At 32.9% G+C, this 16,183-nt stretch overlaps 1 protein-coding gene across 1 annotated transcript; it reads left to right on the top strand.

The window, feature by feature from the left end:
* Window positions 1-426: 426 nt before the first annotated feature.
* LOC118037614 (probable glutathione S-transferase) lies at window positions 427-2,407 on the top strand. The gene is made up of 2 exons (XM_035043651.2): window positions 427-862; window positions 1,797-2,407. Exons 1-2 carry the CDS (start codon window positions 545-547, stop codon window positions 2,136-2,138), a joined length of 660 nt encoding a protein of 219 aa, XP_034899542.1. The 5' UTR covers window positions 427-544; the 3' UTR covers window positions 2,139-2,407.
* The last annotated feature ends 13,776 nt before the right edge of the window (window positions 2,408-16,183 follow it).

The raw sequence follows: 16,183 nt of genomic DNA, 5'->3' as shown, positions 1-16,183 counted from the left end.
TGCTTCAAACTATTTTATCTATACTATTTTTAAAATATAATTTAATTTATTTTTTAAAAGTGATAATTATTTAAGTTTGAAATTTATATACATTTATATTATATTTTAAAATATAATTTATTTTATTTTTTAATATCTTTTTCAAATAAAAAGTTTTTTAATTTGAGTTTCAAAATCATATAAATCTACCCTACTCTTTTTTGAGATATAATTTATTTTATTATTTAACTAAAAAAAATTAAATTTAAAACTTATACTATTATATTGTGTTAATAATTAGATTTTAAATAAAAATAATAAAATTCAAACTCATAACTATATCTTTTCAATAAAATAAAATATTAAACAAAAAAAAATATAAATTATATTATTCTCCGCCGTTCAATCATACAACCCTAAAAAATCTGCCGTAACCTACTCACTCCAGCCTTTTCCAACTACAAATACTCTTATTTCAATACTGCCAGAACACAACCACATCTGTATCCCAGGAAAACAAAGCAAAAGAACCTTAACTTGCAAAATCTTCTTTTTCACTTCAAGAATGGCCAGTGATCAAGTGACCCTGTTGGATTTCTGGCCAAGTCCATTTGGTATGAGAGTGAGATTAGCGTTGGCTGAAAAGGGCGTCAAGTATGAGTACACTGAAGAAGATTTGAGGAACAAAAGTGCTTTGCTCCTTCAAATGAATCCTGTTAACAAGCAAATCCCAGTTCTTGTCCATAATGGGAAACCTGTCTGTGAGTCACTTATTATTGTTCAATATATTGATGAGGTGTGGAAGGACAGCGCTCCTTTGTTGCCTTCTGATCCGTACCAGAAAGCTCAGGCTAGGTTCTGGGCTGATTTTGTTGACAAGAAGGTGTGTTTCTTTGCACTTAAAGAGTTCCATCTTTTTTGTTCTTGAATTTTTTAGATTTGAGCTATGATCTGATTAAACCTATTTTGAAATTTGATCAGCTTGAAAGGAGTAGAATCGCATCAAACAAAAATTAAAATTGTACAGCCCTTAAGATTAATATCAAAGGAAGAAATTAGGCATCATGATATGGATTGGTGGAAATTCTGTTTATGTTCATCTCAATTGTTGTTGGCGGTGATTTTTCTTTTGTTGAAAAAAAAATTGGTCTTTAAGGTTTCTAATTGATGAACTATATTTTTATAATGGCGAATTCATGAGAATTAAAGTAGAGGTTGTCAGGATGTTTTTGTACAAGGATTACCAAGTTGGGTGTATCCAACTGCTTTAAAGATTCAACAGGAAAACATAAAAAAATGTCATAGAAGGTTGCAACGAAGATAAGAATTTGGACTCAGGTGATGATATTTCTGTCTGTATGAGTTATTGGCCACAGGTGGGTTGTCCGTACTCAGTGGCCACCCACTCACCCTCAAGTATCAAAAAAATATATCATTGACAGTGACACTAGAGGTTAATTTCCTGTTGATCAAGCTTTCCTTTATTGTGGTGGGAAAAAAAGTCCAGAGCCTTCTAATTTGGTTGGTTGGTTTTTGCTCTCAAAGATTTGATTTTTTACTCTGTCACTTTCAAAACTTAGTAAAAGAGAAGACTCTGGGCACCATCACTGTTCCTCAATTTAGTTGCGTTAGATTTGTTCACTCTGTGACAGTGATTTATTTTGCTTTACCCTGTAAACAGGTATTAATTACTGTAGTTAACAAGGAAATCTCAACGAGGACTTTGGGTTTGGGGCTACTTTTGGCTTTTGTGATTCCAAAGAGTCTTTGATTTTTTTAATTTTTTTCCACCTTTGTGTGATGGTATGAATCTGCAGATATATGACCTTGGGAGGAAGATATGGTCGAAAAAAGGAGAAGAACAGGAGGCAGCCAAGAAGGACTTCATTGACAGCCTCAAGTTGATGGAAGGAGAGCTCGGAGACAAGCCTTACTTTGGGGGCGAGACCATCGGCTACGTTGATATAGCACTTGTTCCTTTCTATTCCTGGTTTTATGCCTATGAGACCATCGGAAACTTCAACATAGAGGCCGAGTGTCCGAAGCTGATTGCTTACTGTAAGAGGTGCTTGCAGAAAGAGACTGTATCCAAGGCTCTTGAAGATCCACAAAAGGTCTATGATTTCGTTCTGATGCTGATGAAGAAGTTTGGTCTTTAGTAGTAGAAGAAAGAACAACATGCAGAGGCATGTACCCTTTCCTGTTAAGAAGATGTTCTTGTGTTCTGAGTGATTTATGTTTTAAATAAGGAGGGCAGACAGTTGTGTCTGCCTTGTGTTTCTAGTCTGAGAGGCCACTTAGCTGTGCCTGCCTCGTGCTTGTAGTCTGAGAGGGCACCTCGTCGTGCCTGACCTGGGATGTGGTTTTCTCCCTGTAAAGTTGAACTTCAAGTCGGTGATTATGATATAATATGTATTAATTAATGAAACTTGTGTCAAGAACTGGTTGGCGGTGAACAACTTAACTTTCATTCTTTTTCTCCAAGCTGCATTCATGATCACTGATCATCCTGCAAAGGAGCTGCAGGCTGTGACTCATCAGGCCTTGTGTATTTTGGTCAAAGGTCCATTGACTTGGGCTGCCTGCCAATGCTGCACATGCTAGCAAGTTTTGAGCATCTGGTACTGTGGCTGCAGGTAATCCTCACCTGCAGCCACAAATATTGTTATCAGATAATGCTTTAAAAACAATTTTTTACTTTACTAGTAGGGTCCTCTACCAATCATGACCGTGCCACAGGTTTACAAGAAGCTTTGTTGTTTTTTGTGCTGTGAAAATTTAGTGGGTTCCACTGTTCATGGTTTTTCGATGAAAATTAGAGTATATTTTTACTGTTATGGCCAACTCTGGTTCAAAACTAAAAATACATTACACTAGAAAGTTTTGGATATTCAATGAATATTTATTATGTATTATTATTTATTAATCAATAACAAAAAAAAATAGTTATTATATATATTTGAAGCATGTATACATATATTAAATGATAAAATAATAAATATTATTCATATATATATATATATTATGCCAATATTAAAGTGTGTGTATATATTATATTAAAAAAAGTTAAATATTCTACCACCATATTTATATAATTTAAATATATGATTAAAAAATTAAGTTGAGACGAATTTTAAATTGTGTTTTATAATATTCTATCTTATTTATTATTTATTAAATCCAGAAAATATCCATCAATTTCATATAAATATTTCATATATTTCATTATATTAAATCATAATTTTTAAACCCAGCTCAGTCCAAGACCTGAGTTTTGACTGGGTTATTGAGTTGCTCGAGTCAATTTTTTTTTAAATCAAACCAGCATCATTTTGATAAAAAAAAACAATTTAACGGATTGCAATCGGGTTTTTAAACTGGGTCTTGCCAGGCCAACCTGCCAGATCACATCGGGTTTTTTTTTTTTTAAACCCAACCCAATTTTAATTCTAGATAGGCTAGGTTTGACCCACCAAATCAGACCGGATTTCACAATAATAGATTAAATTATCTTCCATGTCCAGAAAAACTGATAAATGTCCCTAACATACTATCCCGAACGCTACAACCATATACAGCTCGAAAAAAAAAAATCAACAATGTAGTGCGTGGCAACCCAGAAGCCGCTCAATCAACGAGTGTCAATCAATCCACCACGTTGATCTTTGGCAAACTTTAATTATACCTATTCATTTGATTGTTATTAAATCCGGTGTAATAGCTTAATTTAAGAAACCGAAACTTAATTTATATTGGGTTTTAAAATACACTGAAAAAAGGGGTTAATTTAATGATTCCTAAATTAATCTAATAATTTAGTAACTTAGATTTATTTTTAAATTACCAAAAGCTAAAACACGAAACCAAAAAAAAGAAAAAAGAAAAAACTGTAAACCCTAAGTTTAAAACATTTTTCACATAAATAATGTTTTCACGGTATTAGCCTTCCCTCTAAAAAGCTTTAAACTAGTCATAAGAAATTAAATGTTTTTTGCAATACTTATTAATCATTATCAAATTAATCAGGATAAAAAGAAATCTTTTTTCATTTAAAAAAACACAATAAAATGATCAAAATACTTTTAAAAAATAAAAAAATTTAAAATTGTTGTCATGGAGTTTTTTTTTATCTTTTCACCATGTTTTTTTTTTTTTGTATTATCAGGTCATATTAGAGGCAATCTGGTATTTAAATAAATATTAAAAAAAATTGTTGGCTCGCGTGGCGCCTTTTGAAGCCAAAATCCTCCTTTTACTGAGTTATTGAAAGTGTCGTTGTATCCTTTTTCTTTTGAAGCAGCACATATGGTCACTGGTAGCATAGTTTGTCATCGACACTTTTTTTTTTTTTTTTTTCTTTTTTCTTTTCTCTCTTCTACGGTCAAAGTTTGCGATGGTCATGCAAAGTTTTAGAGTTGTCCTTCAATTTATGAGGATTTTCACTTTAATTCTTATTCTTTTGATTTTTAATTTTTGTTTTTGGTTTTTTTTTAAAAAATTGATTTGTTTTCAATTTCATTCTTTAATAAAATTTATTGTGTTTCAATTTGATCCTTATTCTTTTAATTGCTATTTTTTAATTCTTTTGTATAATTAAAATTATATTTTTGAATGTTATCATTCATAATTTGATTGGTTGAAAATTAAATTTCATGGTTTTTTACCAGATTTGTTGTTTTCGGTATAATACTCAAGTCATAAATTTGAAAAGTTAATATGGTTTAATATTTTTTTTAAAAAAAATAAGATTTGTGATTTTTTTTTATTAAGTTATCTTGATCTCATAATTTAGATTATAAGTTTGATAAGATAATCCAAGAAAGATCATTGCATGAATGTTATTCTAAAGACAAGAAATAGAATCCTAGGAAAGGACTAGACTTGACAAATGTTTGATAAATTTGAACCAGATTAAGAGCCTGCTTGGGATTTGGTTATAAGTTGAGCTAATAATACACAATGGAGAACAAAGTTTGATTAAGTAAAAGGAAGATTAGAATACATAATAGAAACAGTTCAGAGTTGTCAAAAGAAACAAATACGATATGTGAAGAAATGAAAAAGAGGACTTGAAGTCACATATCCTTAGAATAAAAAAGAATAAAGAAGATGGGTGATTACCATACAATTTACTATATATTTTTCTATTTAAAAAAAATGGAAGAAAGAAGAAAAACACATAACAACAACTTAACAAATCAACATCAAATGCATTTATAGTTTGATTAAGTTTGTAATAACTTCAAAACCTATTTACTAGTAGATAGTTACTAGCAGGCAGTAACTAATAGGTAGTAATTTGTATGCAAGTAACCAATAGACAATAAATAGAAGGCTTGTAATCTAATTTTTATTATCAAAAGAAAACAAGAAAACAACAAAAATATAACTTCATATTCTTTTATCAAGACATTCAAATATGTGGTTATAATTAAAATAAAGATCATCCAATGAATCTAAATCTTATAATTTTTAAATATTAAATTTTTTATTTACATTCAATATGTTAAATTAATATTTAATTACTTCTTGAGTATTAAATTATATTTAAGCATTATTATAAATCTAGGTTCGTCGTGAAAATCTAAAATTTTAAGTTTTTATTTGCGCTATAAAATTGATGAGACAAACACAAAATAAAATCTTATTTTTATCTTTCTTGTGCATTGTATAACAATCATTATCAAATTAAATAGACGTTGTTTGAATAGAAGTTCTTTTCAAAAAAAAAAAAAATCAAATCAAAGTTTTGGAACCACTTCAATTGATTTTTAAGATCCAGGGTCATTTTCATTTAACATCGTAAAATTTAAATAATTTTAATTACAAAGGTTTTTTAATTAAAATTTAATTGATGGTTTCGTATTTCCTTGATTGAATCAAATTTTAATTATATAAGTTGTGCCTTAATAAATAAATAAAAGAAATATGAGGTTCTGGTTGTTAATTAACAAAACGTTCAACTCTCAAGGAGTGAATTGTAATTTATCCTATGCCTTCTATTCATTATACATTATTTATTATACAATAAACATAAAAGAAAGCGTAATTTCACGTTATTGTTTACTCTATAAACATTAAAATAATATTTCATTTTTTTTAATATGATATTAAATGTGTGTATGTTTGCATGTTGAAAAGGAAAAAAGTTGATATGGATTTAAAAAAAAAAATACTTCCAAAATAATCCTAATATATTATACTTGAAATTTAACCTCTTAGGTGGTAAACTTAGTTTCATTTTAGATCTTGTTTGTTTGCGGGAAAACATTTTCTTTTGAAAAGTGATTTGCTGAAAAAATAAATTAGTTTTGGATGTTTGGTAGTGTTATAAAAAACAAAATTGGAAAACACTTTCTAGTATTTGGTTATGTCATGAAAAATAAGTTGGAAAATAACTTATTATTATTTTTTTCAATATTACTAAAATAATGAGAAACAAATCTTTACAAATTAAAAAATTGAATGTGAATAAAATTGAAAGAAAAATCTAATTTCATAAATTATCTTAAATAAAATAAATAACAATCAAAATAATAGAGATTAAATCTAACAAATAAAAAAGTCGAAAGACGATAAAATTAAAATAATAATAATATAATTTTATAAATGATTTCAAATTAAATAAATATAAAAAGAATAAGAATAAGAAAAAAATTTGATAGATAAAAAATTTCAATTAAAAAAATATTAAGAGAAAAGTAAATAACAATCATAAAAATGAGAACTAAAGTTAATATAAAAATCAAATTTTAAGGGATGAAATTGAAAAAATATATTAAAAAAAATATATAGCAATCAAAAGTTTGAGAATCAAAAGTTTGAGAATCAAATTTGATATAATTAACAAATAATATGATATTTTTAATTTTTTTCACAACTTCTGAAAAATATTTTCTGCCCAAAATAAAAAAAAAATATTTTTTGAAAAACCAAGTTAAATTATTTTAACTAAACAATATTTTTCATTAATTAATTTTTTTAATAATAAACAAACATAAAAAAATATAAAAAAATAATTTTTCAAAAACTCACTTTACACAAACCGGCCTTGATAACTGGGTGGAATACTTTCGGTTGTGAATGTCTTTTCATGCTATGAAACATTATTCTAAATATAAATATTTTTGCTCACTTATTTACTAATATCCTTGATTAGCCTATAGCTTAACAACTTATTCCACGATTTTGTGAAGATAGTTGGCCACTTGCCAACTTGGCCACTTGCTCCTTCATGGATGCTTGCCTATAAATAGGCAAGCATCCAAGCATTATATATGCCAAGTGAAGAGAGGAATAAGAGATAGTGAAGAGAGAAATAAGAGAGAGTGAAGAGGGAAAGTAATCCCACTAAATTGTGAGGTATTTGTAAGAGAGTAAGTGAGGTGTTTTCTCCTAATAATAGAGAGATTCTTAGTTGTTCTCCTATTATAGAGAGAGGTTGTAATTCCCACATTACTAGTAAAATCCTTCTATACTTGCCCGTGTACGTAGCCTAATTGGGTGAACCACGTAAATTCTTGTGTGTCTCATTTCTCATTTAAGCCTTTTATCTTGTCGGGTTTGCATGCCAGTATCCTAACAGTGGTATCAGAGCCTTCCTGGTTGGTGTTGTTAACACATAAAAGTTATTCGTGTATATGGTTACTATTCACGTCTACGACACTATTCACCTATACGGCACTATTCACCCATACGGTATTGTTCACTTCGTTACTGTTGGCGTATATAGAAAGTCAGTGCGGTGATTAAATACAGTCTAGGAAGTTCTGTCTAAGGAGATTGGGTTTTAAGCGGGACCGTTTGTGACCCCTCCAATCTTTCCTGGGAACTTACTTAGTGAAGTATTTTTCACACGATACTATTTCTATATACGTTACAGATCTGTGAAACGGTGATAGCTGAATAGATCTTGGTGAATACAATGGCAGCAAAGTACGAGATTGAGAGGTTCAAGGGGAGCAATTTCTCACTGTGGAAAATGAGAATCAAGACAATCTTAAGGAAAGATAATTGCTTGGCAGCAATTGGGGATCGGCCCGCGGAGATCACTGATAATGCAAAATGGAATGAGATGGATGGCAATGCTATTGCTAACATACATTTAGCATTAGCTGATGAAGTATTATCAAGTGTGGCGGAGAAGAAAACAGCTAAGGAGATATGAGAGACTCTAACAAAGCTATACGATTCCAAGTCTTTGCACACTAAGATTTTCTTAAAGCGGAGACTTTATACCCTTCGAATGGCAGAAACCATGACGGTGACTGACCACATCAACATAATAAGAACTCTATTTTCACAACTCACTATGTTGGGTCAACAAATAGAGGAAAATGAACGTGCAAAGCTTCTACTTCAAAGTCTTCCTGATTCGTATGATCAGCTCATTATCAACCTGACCAATAATATCCTCTCAGACTATTTAGTCTTCGATGATGTTGCAGCCGCTATCCTGGAAGAAGAAAATAGGCGCAAAAACAAAGGAGACAGAAACAGTTCAAACCAAGCAGAGGCGTTATTGGTGTCAAGAGGAAGATCAACGGAGCGTGGCTCTAGTGGGAGTCAAAGGCAGGGGAGGTCCAAATCAAGAAGTAAGAAGACTATGAAATGCTACAACTGTGACAGAAAAGGGCACTTCAAAAAGGATTGTTGGTTTAAAAAGGGTATAGAGAATACTGCAGAGTCATCAAGACCTCAAGGATGTGTTGCAAGCACCTCAGAAGATGGAGAGGTTCTATATAGTGAAGCAGCAACAATCTCTACAGATAGAGAAGAGCTCGCTGAGGTCTGGCTAATGAATTCAGGAGCAACATAGCATATGACCCCTAGACGAGATTGGTTCCATACATATGAACCTATCTCTGGAGGCACAATGTTCATGGGTGATAATCATGCTGTAGAGATTTCTGGCATTGGCACCATCAAATTGAAGATGTATGATGGCTTAATTCGTACTATTTCAGGAGTGCGACATGTGAAAGACTTAAAGAAGAATCTTTTGTCCGTAGGACAATTTGATAGTCTTGGTTGTAAGATTCGAACAGACAATGGAATCATGAAAATTGTCAAAGGAGCGCTGGTGGTTTTAAAGGCAAGAAAGACAGTTGCAAACATGTTTGTATTAATGAGAGAAACACATCATGAGGCAGAAGCATCAATCGCATCAGCCAGTCCTGCAGAAGAGAAGACGATGATGTGGCATCAAAAACTAGGCCACATGTCAGAGAAAGGTTTAAAGGTTCTCTCTGATCAGAAGTTACTCCCTGGGCTTACAAAGGTTACTTTACCTCTTTGTGAGCACTGTGTTACAAGTAAACAGCACAGGTTGAAGTTTGACACTTCAACAACTAAGAGCAAATGCATCTTAGACCTGATTCACTCTGATGTTTGGCAAGCACCGATTGTATCCTTGGGAGGAGCAAGATACTTTGTATCATTCATAGATGACTTCTCCAGGAGATGTTGGGTGTATCCGATTAGAAGGAAGGCAGATGTGTTTGCAGTTTTTAAAACCTTCAAAGCGCGGGTAGAACTTGAATCTGAAAAGAAGATCAAGTGTTTGAGGACTGACAATGGAGGAGAATATACCAGTGATGAATTTGATAACTTTTGTCAACATGAAGGTATCAAAAGGCAGTTTCACAACGGCATACACTCCACAACAAAATAGAGTGGCAGAGCCGATGAACAGAACTCTATTGGAAAGAACAAGAGCAATGTTGAAGGCTGCAGGTCTAGAAAAGTCATTCTGGGCAGAAGCAGCCAATACCGCCTGTTATGTGATAAATCGATCTCTGTCAACTGCAATTGAGTTGAAGACACAGATGGAGATGTGGACTGGAAAGCCAGCTGATTATTCTCGATTGCATATATTTGGAAGTCCTGTGTACGTGATGTACAATACTCAAGAAGTCAGCAAGCTGGATTCAAAATCTAGAAAATGTGTATTCTTGGGATATGCTGATGGAGTAAAGGGGTATCGCTTGTGGGATCCCACTGCCGACAAGGTAGTCATCAGCAGAGATGTCATATTTGCAGAAGATAAAATGAAAATGGAAGAAAATAATAACATTTTAAAGGAGACTACAGAAGTCCAGATGGAAAATACTCAGAATCATACTTCTTCTGAAGTTGTACCAGAGCATGAAGAACAAGAACAAATAGAGTCTGAAACTCCTGAAGTTCGACGGTCAACTCGTGAAAGAAGACCACCGGCTTGGCACTCAGAATATGTTACTGAGAGCAACATTACATACTGTCTTCTAACAGAGGATGGAGAGCCATCAACTTTCCATGAGGCTATTAAAAGCACAGATGTATCTATGTGGATGACAGCAATGCAAGAGGAGATTGAAGCTCTGCACAAGAATAACACTTGGGATCTTGTTCCGCTACCACAAGGAAGAAAGGCCATAGGCAACAAATGGGTTTACAAGATAAAGCGTGATGGCAATGATCAAGTGGAGCGATATCGTGCAAGATTGGTGGTGAAAGGATATGCTCAGAAAGAAGGAATAGACTTCAATGAGATATTTTCTCCGGTGGTACGACTTACTACAATCAGAGTAGTCTTGGCAATGTGTGCTATATTTGATCTTCACTTAGAGCAGTTAGATGTGAAAACTGCATTTTTTCATGGAGAACTTGAAGAAGAAATTTATATGCTCCAACCAGAGGGTTTTGCTGAAACAGGCAAGGAGAACTTGGTTTGCAGGTTGAACAAATCTCTATATGGTCTCAAACAGGCGCCAAGGTGTTGGTACAAGAGATTTGATTCCTTCATAATTAGCCTTGGGTATAATAGACTCAGTTCAGACCATTGTACGTATTACAAGAGGTTTGAAGAAAATGATGTTTTCATCATTCTGTTGTTGTACGTGGATGACATGTTGGTAATAGGCCCCAACAAAGATCGAGTCCAAGAATTAAAGGCACAGTTGGCTAGGGAATTTGATATGAAGGACTTGGGACCAGCAAACAAGATTCTAGGGATGCAAATTCACCGAGACAGAAGTAAGATGAAGATTTGGCTTTCTCAGAAGAATTATTTGAAGAAGATCTTGCGACGCTTCAACATGCAAGATTGTAAGCCAATTTCCACCCCACTTCCTATTAACTTCAAATTATCCTCAAGTATGTCTCGTAGCAATGAAGCAGAGAGGATGAAGATGTCTCGAGTACCGTATGCATCAGCAGTGGGAAGTTTAATGTTTGCCATAATATGTACAAGACCAGACATTGCACAAGCAGTGAGAGCAGCTAGTCGATACATGGCAAATCCTGGTAGAGAGCATTGGAATACTATCAAGAGGATCTTGAGATACATCAAGGGGACCTCAGATGCCGCATTATGTTATGGAGGATCAGAATTCACTGTCAGAGGTTATGTTGACTCAGATTTTGCTGGTGACCTTGAGAAAAGAAAATCCACTACAGGCTATGTGTTCATAATTGCAGGAGGAGCTGTGAGCTGGGTCTCTAAACTTCAGACTGTTGTAGCATTATCCACAACAGAAGCTGAGTATATGGCAGCTACACAAGCTTGTAAAGAAGCAATATGGATGAAGAAACTTATGGAGGAGCTCGGGCACAAACACGAGAAGATTCTTGTGTATTGTGATAGTCAGAGTGCCTTGCATATTGCAAGAAATCCAGCGTTTCATTCAAGAACAAAACATATAGATGTTCAATATCACTTTGTTCGCGAAGTGGTGGAAGATGGAAGTGTGGATTTTCAGAAGGTTCACACAAAGGAAAACCCAGCAGATGCTTTGACCAAACCAGTCAACACTGATAAGTATATATGGTGCAGATCCTCTTATGGCCTAGTAGAAACGTAGGCAGCATGAAGATGGCAAGTATTGAAAGGATAGAAGAATCACAATGATCAAGTGTGAAAACTTGATTAAATCATCAAAATCTTCAAGTGGGAGAATGTGAAGATAGTTGGCCACTTGGCCAACTTGGCCACTTGCTCCTTCATGGATGCTTGCCTATAAATAGGCAAGCATCCAAGCATTATATATGCCAAGTGAAGAGAGGAATAAGAGATAGTGAAGAGAGAAATAAGAGAGAGTGAAGAGGGAAAGTAATCCCACTAGATTGTGAGGTATTTGTAAGAGAGTAAGTGAGGTGTTTTCTCCTAATAATAGAGAGATTCTTAGTTGTTCTCCTATTATAGAGAGAGGTTGTAATTCCCACATTACTAGTAAAATCCTTCTATACTTGCCCGTGGACGTAGCCTAATTGGGTGAACCACGTAAATTCTTGTGTGTCTCATTTCTCATTTAAGCTTTTTATCTTGTTGGGTTTGCATGCCAGTATCCTAATTAGCCTATAGCTTAGCAACTTATTCCACGATTTATCACAACCACATACACTCTGCAGATGAATATAGCAAGTCTGATATAAAGTCTTGCTTTCTACTATTTATGATCTTAATTGCCATATTTTTTTTCACTTCAACCATGGCTGATGAGGTGACACTGTTGAATTTCTAGGCAAGTATGAGTGCAGTGAACAGGACTTGAGCAACGGAAAGAGTGATTTGCTTATGCAGATGAACCCAGTCTACAAGAAGATTGCAGTTCTCGTCCACAGAGGAAAACCAGTTTGCGAGTCCCTTATTATTGTTCAGTATATTGATGATGTGTGGAGGGACAAGGCTCCTTTGCTGCCTTCTGATCCTTATGAAAGAGCTCAGTCCATGTTCTTGGCTGATTTTATTGATAAAAGGGTATGGAGATATACCTTTAATCTTGCTAAATCTTTGGTCCCCCTTCGATACATGTATCCATGCCTGCGTGAGGACAAATATATATTCCTTTGCTACTGCTATTTATGTTACTGTAATATCAATTATGTGCTGTAAAAAGGAATTCTCAGATATTATTTCAAAATATTTTTATTTACTTTTACATAATTAGGACTTAAAACACTTAAACCTGCTGGATTTTCTTGTTATTATTTTTCTTGTTGTTTCTGCATCCCTCCTTTGAGGAAGAACCTATTGAATCCTGATGGACAATTTTATGTGGGTAAATATCTTTAAGGAACTTTACGTGAGCAAATATCCTTAAGGACATTGTTTTGTGCATGCACACACTTAAGTTTTGGGTTCTACTATATTCTGTTTAGTCCCATTTCAATTTAGTCCTAGATTTTAAATAATTGTTTTTATTTGGTCCCCAATTCTTTGATAAGTCTTCAATTTAGTCCCAAATGTTATCCTATATATTCAAGTGAATATTAATTATTACGAAACTGAATTAACAATAACATCATTTTATTATATATTTTTTAATTTCTTGTTATTATTAATCATATATGTGATTAATCCTTAATTCGAGTCAAATAACGGAATCGATCAGCATTCATTGTGTAGTAGAGTATAACGCAAATTCTAATTTCCCTAAAACAAAATTCGAGTAAAAAGGTTTATTTATCCCACGTAAAAGGAAACAATGGCCAAACAAATGAAAATCCCAACTGGAGTCTCCTCTGTACCAACCTACAATGCCAAGCTTTCTGGGCAGAAGCAGCTGTAAAATCTAAAAACTTTTTGTCCACAGAGAAAAATTAACCAGTTTGTGAATCCCTTATTATTCTTCAGTACATTGATGATGTGTGGAGGGACAAGGCTCCTTTGCTACCTTCTGATCCTCATGAAAGAGCTCGGTCCATGTTCTTGGCTGATTTTATTGATAAAAAGGTATGGACATATGCCTTTAATCTTGCTAAATCTCTGGCCCCCCTTCGATACATGCATCCATGCTTGCGTGAGGACAAATATATATTCCTTTGCTACTGCTATGTTACAGTAATATCAATTAGGTGCGGTAAAAATGAATTCCCATATATTATTTCAAAATGTTTTTATTCTATATTCACAGCACTTCTTGTTATTTTCCTTGTTGTTTTTGCATCCATGTAAAAGGAATTAAACAATGGCCACACAAATGAAAATTGCAACTGGAGTCTCCTCTGTACCACCCGACAATGCCAAGCTTTCTGGGCAGAAGCAGCTGTAAAGTCTAAGAACAAAGCTTAGTTTATATTAGTACTTCAAAGCTTTAATTTCATGGGAAGCACTTTAATTATCATAGGCTTCGTTATGCTACACAGTGTAAACTGTAAACTGTGCTTCGTGTGAATTAAAAAATATATTAGTTCTAAAGCTTTTTCATGCGAAGAACCATTTGCATCACAGAAGCACTGCGTAGTACTGTTCTCCACTAGCAATCTGGTCTTGGTATTGGCAGATATATGTATATGATCTGATACGATCCTTCTTCCCTTTTCTGTCATGATTCTTATTCCTTTTATGAGTTGATTCCAGCATTATTCTTAGGAGACATATCAGGGATGTAGCTAGAAATTTTCTTGTAATCAATGCACGTTGTGTATATATATGTGATGGAATGTAATACAGAGGCAATATAATATAATACAATCTTTCTTTGTTATTCTTTCCGTGTCTTCTTTTCTTCACTTGGTTTAAGAAAAGACCATCAACAAATAGAGAATTGAAAATCTGCATTTTATTTATGCTTTAATAAAACTAAGCCACTCTCAATTCCAACCCTTCCATCTGCATTCTCCTGTCTTATCAATGGAAGGAGTCTCCACCTTCCTAGGCATACCCCACCCAAAGAAACCGTAGCCGTAAACTCTGCAAGCACTTCTTTGGCTTCATCAAGAACAATAATTTGATGTTCAGAAATATGTTGTTGACACGTGAATAGTCAGTTCTCAAGAACAATAATTTGATGTTCAAAAATGATTGCAAGTTTTTTTTGAAAAAGCGTTTCGAGCCCAGATATGGTTGTTTCCACATTCGAGCTTCCCGTGACTCTGACACATGGACCCATGGCAAAAACAAATCGTGTATAAATTGACTTGAAATTACCAAAGCTATCCTTAGTTTTCTTTAGGCAAAACCTGATAAAGTTTCAAATCTAAGGACACAACCTCGATTAGGTTTTCAATATTTTCATTTTCTCAATTTGGTTTCCAATATATCTATAAATTTTTAATTTGTATAAATTCAAGTAGCTTGAAAATAAAAATTTATATATTAAATAATTGATTAATTTTATTATTTAGATAATCTAATTCATTCTTTTTAATTAAGATAGTTGGTAGATAGGATCTAGTATCGCAAAAAGTTTTTTTAGTTAATTAATGAATTTTTTTATGCTTAAATTAAAAAACATTACACTGAAATTTTAAAGAAAACCTCAAAAAATATTTATACTCGTAGACTTTACATTTGGTTTAGCCTAGAAGAGTTGAGTTTAATAAATCATCAGACCAATATATAATTAGGTTCAATGCTTGAGAAAGCTTGGAAGAACTGGTCTGATAAATTGTTATACTCTTTTCTTGTAATGTAAGAAAGTATCTTTTAAATTGTGAACAAAGGAAATTAAGAAAGTAGATGGTTTTTTATAGAAAAGAGAAATCACCAGTTTCATGAAATGAATATCAAATAGTCTTATTAACTAGAAAATGATGAAAGGATATAATTTAGAATCCATTGATATATATGTTGAAAAACTAACTTAGATGAGAAATAGATTGGATATCTAATTAAGATTTTTCATATAAGTTAGGGATTTAATTTTACAAGGTTTGCACTGTCCCTTATATATGCTCTTAACCAATTTACCAACGTAATAATTTTAATTTCTTTTGATATATATTTTTGAAGTAAAAGTATAAATATAATTCTTGCATGCATATTCGATATCAAATCATCAAACTACATTTATGTACCAGCTGGTAACCACATTAATAATATAAATCCATATACGAGGGCTTAATTATTAAAAAAAGAAAGATTAAAGACAATCCTAATCAAAGATAGTTTGTTGGCAAGATTATTGCTTTAAATAACAATAATAATAATAAAATCACATAAGAAATACTCTTGTTATCGATATCATATATATTTTATTTTCCCAACACAATCACCTTAATAAAATTGATCGTACATAATATGAATTCCGGTGATAATTTCTCAAATTTATGAATAATTATCTCATTTTGTCAGGGGTAATTAACTTTGAGATTTCCTTGTCTATTTTTCAGGAATCATTGACTGGATGGCGTGATTTAGTTGAAGACATAGAAAGGAACAAACATGAAACTGTGATATGGTATCTAATTGCCCCCGGGCAGTACGACCACAGCACATTTT

The sequence above is a fragment of the Populus alba genome, chromosome 6, assembly GCF_005239225.2.
Source record: "Populus alba chromosome 6, ASM523922v2, whole genome shotgun sequence".
In the NCBI taxonomy this organism is placed as follows: Eukaryota; Viridiplantae; Streptophyta; class Magnoliopsida; order Malpighiales; family Salicaceae; genus Populus; species Populus alba.
The sequence above is the reverse complement of the archived record's forward strand: the minus strand, read 5'-3'. Positions and strand labels throughout refer to the sequence as shown.